At 59.5% G+C, this 3,504-nt stretch overlaps 1 protein-coding gene across 1 annotated transcript; it reads left to right on the forward strand.

Moving 5' to 3' along the window:
- Positions 1-491: 491 nt before the first annotated feature.
- Positions 492-2,767, forward strand: LOC146599747 (rRNA 2'-O-methyltransferase fibrillarin-like; the record flags this gene model as incomplete). Its single annotated transcript, XM_085298015.1, has 3 exons — positions 492-722; positions 1,413-1,545; positions 2,577-2,767. Coding segments are annotated over 3 exons (540 nt in total), but the record flags the coding sequence as incomplete, so codon positions are not given.
- Between the last annotated feature and the right edge of the window lie 737 nt (positions 2,768-3,504).

A 3,504-nucleotide genomic window follows, 5' to 3' on the forward strand; every position in this document is an offset into this window, starting at 1 on the left:
GGCACTGGGGGAAACTGGAAGCTCTGGGAGATACCAGGGACGACGAGTCCTTGGGGTGTCCCCAGGCTGGTGACACCGAGGTTGATTGACACCTGGACCTTCTCGGTCCCCAAACTGGGGGCACTGAGAGGTGGCACTGGGCGGTGTGAAGGTCCTGGGGGTGTCACCAGTGGGGGGGGGACAACTTCTGAAGGTGCCACCACCGTGGGTGATGGGTCCTTGAGGTGTCCCCAGGGTGGTGACACCAAGGTTGATTGACACCTGGACTTCTTGGTGTCTCCAAACTGGGGACACTGGGTGGTGCGAAGATCCTAGGGGTGGCACCACCAGCAGTGACACCTTCTGAAGGTGTCATCGCCGGGGATGACAGGTCCTTGGGTGTCACTTGTCCCCAGGGCGATGACGCCAAGGTGGAGTAGCAACACGTGGACCTTCTCAGACTCCAAACCGGGGGTGCTGGAAGGTCTCGGGARCGTCACCGCTAGGGGTGACAGATCCCGGGGCTGTCACCGGTGAGGGTGACGAGTCCCGGGGTTGTCCCCTGTCCCCAGGACGGTGACACCAAGGTGGAGTACCGCGCCTGGAACCCCTTCCGCTCCAAACTGGCAGCCGCCATCTTGGGGGGCATCGACCAGATCCACATCCGCCCGGGGACGAAGGTCCTCTATCTGGGTGCCGCCTCGGGGACGACCGTGTCCCACGTGTCCGAYATCGTGGGACCGGTAAGGACCCCTCGCTGGACTTGGGGGGGGGGGACAGGATTGCGATCTCCTTGGGGRCGTCGGCGTGGTGTCCCCGGGGTGAGGCGACGTGGGGACGGAGTTGCGATCTCCTTGGGGACATCTTCGTGACATCYCGGGGCAAGGGGACGCAAGGATGGGGTCTCCTTGGGGGACGTCGCTGCGGAGACCCGAGCGAGGGGACGGGTTGTGATCCCCCTGCCGTGGGGACGTCTTTGTGGTCTCCCAAGGTTGAGGAGACTTGGGGACGGGGTGCGATGATCCCCTTGGGGACATCTGCAYGGCGTGATGCCTTTGGAGGACATCACCGTGGCCTGCTGGAGGTGAGAGGACGCCGGGGCGGGATTGTGCGTCCCTTGGGGACGTCGCTTTGGGGTGAGAGGACGTGGTGAGAGGGTCGTGACCACCTTGGGGACATCCCGGTAGCATCTGGGGACAGGAGGAGCTTGGAGATCCTGAGGTTGTCCTGGCGGGTGGCAGGTTGGTGTCCCCAGAGATGGTTTTGCCCCAACRTTGTCGCCCACAGGGAGCAAATCCACGTTCCCCCTCTTCACGCTGTCCCCACTGGGCACGGCCACCGTGTCCCCAGGGGGGTGACGCTCGAGCTCGGGGACCCCTGAGGGATGTCCCCGCAAGGTGGGACTGACCTTCCCGTCCCCACCCCACCCCAAGGAGGGACTGGTTTACGCCGTCGAGTTCTCCCATCGCTCCGGCCGCGACCTCATCAACGTGGCCAAGAAACGCACCAACGTCATCCCCGTCATCGAGGACGCCCGGCACCCCCACAAGTACCGCATGCTCATCGGTGAGCCTGGCCGTGGGGGTCCACGTTTGGGGGGGGCGGGGGGTCTTCAGGGGTTTGGGGGTGGAGGGGAGGAGGTCCTACAGAGATATTTGGGGGGGTCTTAGTGCCTCCAGGAGAGGATTTTGGAGGTCCTGGGGGCATCTTAGAGATGCAGGTGGTGGGTTTGGAGGCATCTCGGTGCGCCTGGGAGTGGTTTCTGGTGGTGGCTTCGGCGCTGGGGGAACCGGAGGTGAGTTTGGGGTGGTTTTGAAGTTCCTAGAGAGGTGTCTTGGGGGTCCCAGTTTGCCTAGGAGAGGATTTTGGAGGTCCTGGGGGCGTCCTGGAAGTGCAGGTGGGAGGTCTGGGGGCATCTTGTGGCACCTGGAGAGGTTTTTTTGGGGGGGGATCCTAGGAGTTGTTCTGGAGTTTGGGGGGATCTAGAGGGGGATTTAGGGAAGGGGTTGGGGATCTAGGAGAGGTTTTGGGGATTCTGAGGGCACCGTGGAGATGCAAGTGGTGGATCTGGGGGGGGTCTCTCGGTGCATCTGGGAGAGGTTTCTGGTGGGGTTTCGTGGAGTGGAGGAAGACCTAAGGTGGGTTTAGTGTTAAGTTTGGGGGTCCTGGAGAGGTGTCCTGGGGTCCCAATGCCACTAGGAGAGGATTTAGGAGGTCCTGGGGGCATCTTGAAGATACAGGTGGTGGGTTTGGGAGGCGTCTCAGTGCACGTTGGAGAAGTTTATGGAGGTCCAGTTGGGTGTTTGGGGTTTTGAGGGGCTACAGGAGAGTTTAGGAGGAAGATTTGGAGTCTTAAGGCAGGTTTGGAGAAGGTTCCAGGAGCGACTTAGATGCTTCTCGGTGTCTTGAGAAGTTTCTGCTGGTGGTTTGGGCATCAGAGGGTGTTTTGGAGACCACAGAGAGGTTCTTTTGGGGTGGGAGGAGGGTCCAGGAAAGGGTTTGGAGACATCTCGGGGGGTTTGAGCGTGGTGGTGGTGGGTTTTGGAGAGGTCCTAGGCCCCCACCACCACCACCATCACCCGTCCCGTGGTGCCCAGGCATGGTGGACGTGATCTTCGCGGACGTGGCACAGCCTGACCAGTCGCGCATCGTGGCCCTCAACGCCCACAACTTCCTGCGCAACGGCGGCCACTTCGTTATCTCCATCAAGGTAACGAGCGAGGGCTGGTCGCCGACCACTGATGGGCCGGTGACAACCAGTAGTGACCACTGATGGGCCGGTGACCACCAGTAATGACCAGTTATTGGCTGGCGACCACCAGTAATGACCAGTTATTGACCAACAATAACCAAAAATGGGCCAATGACAACCAGTGACAACCAGCAATGGACCAGTGACAACCAGCAATGACCAGTAATGGGTCGGGGACAGCCACTGATCAGGCAGTAATGGACCAGTGAGAACCAGTAACAGAACAGTAACAACCAGTAACAGGACGATGACAACTGGTAGCGACTGCTGATGAGGTGGCAGCACTGGTTAGCACCAGTAACAGACCAGTGGCATCTAATAGCAAACCAGTAAGACAGCAGTGATAACCACTAGAGACCAGTAAGTGCCGGTGACAACCAGTAACAGCCCAAGCAAAAAGGAAGTGGCAACCAGTAAGGACCAGTAACAGGACAGTGATGGCCAGTGACAGGCCAGGAATAGCTGGTGACAACCAGTAACAGCTCAGGGCCTCCCAGTAATGACCAGTAACACCATACAGACAGTCCAGTAGTGACCAGTAAGAGCCTAAGGGCTCACAGGAAAAGCCCAGGGCCCCCAGTAATAACCAGTAACAGCCTGGAGAGAGTCCAGTAATGACCAGTGACAACCAGTGACAGCCCAGGGGTTCCCAGAGCCTCCCAGTAATGACCAGTAACACCCTAATGGCAGCCCAGTAGCAACCAGTAACAATCTAGGGGCTCCCAGTAGTGACAAATAACAGCACAGGGCTCCCCAGTAGCAACCAGTAAAGG

This window comes from Rhea americana, unplaced genomic scaffold, assembly GCF_003343005.1.
Source record: "Rhea americana isolate MKP2758 unplaced genomic scaffold, rheAme1 scaffold_1343, whole genome shotgun sequence".
NCBI lineage: Eukaryota > Metazoa > Chordata > Aves > Rheiformes > Rheidae > Rhea > Rhea americana.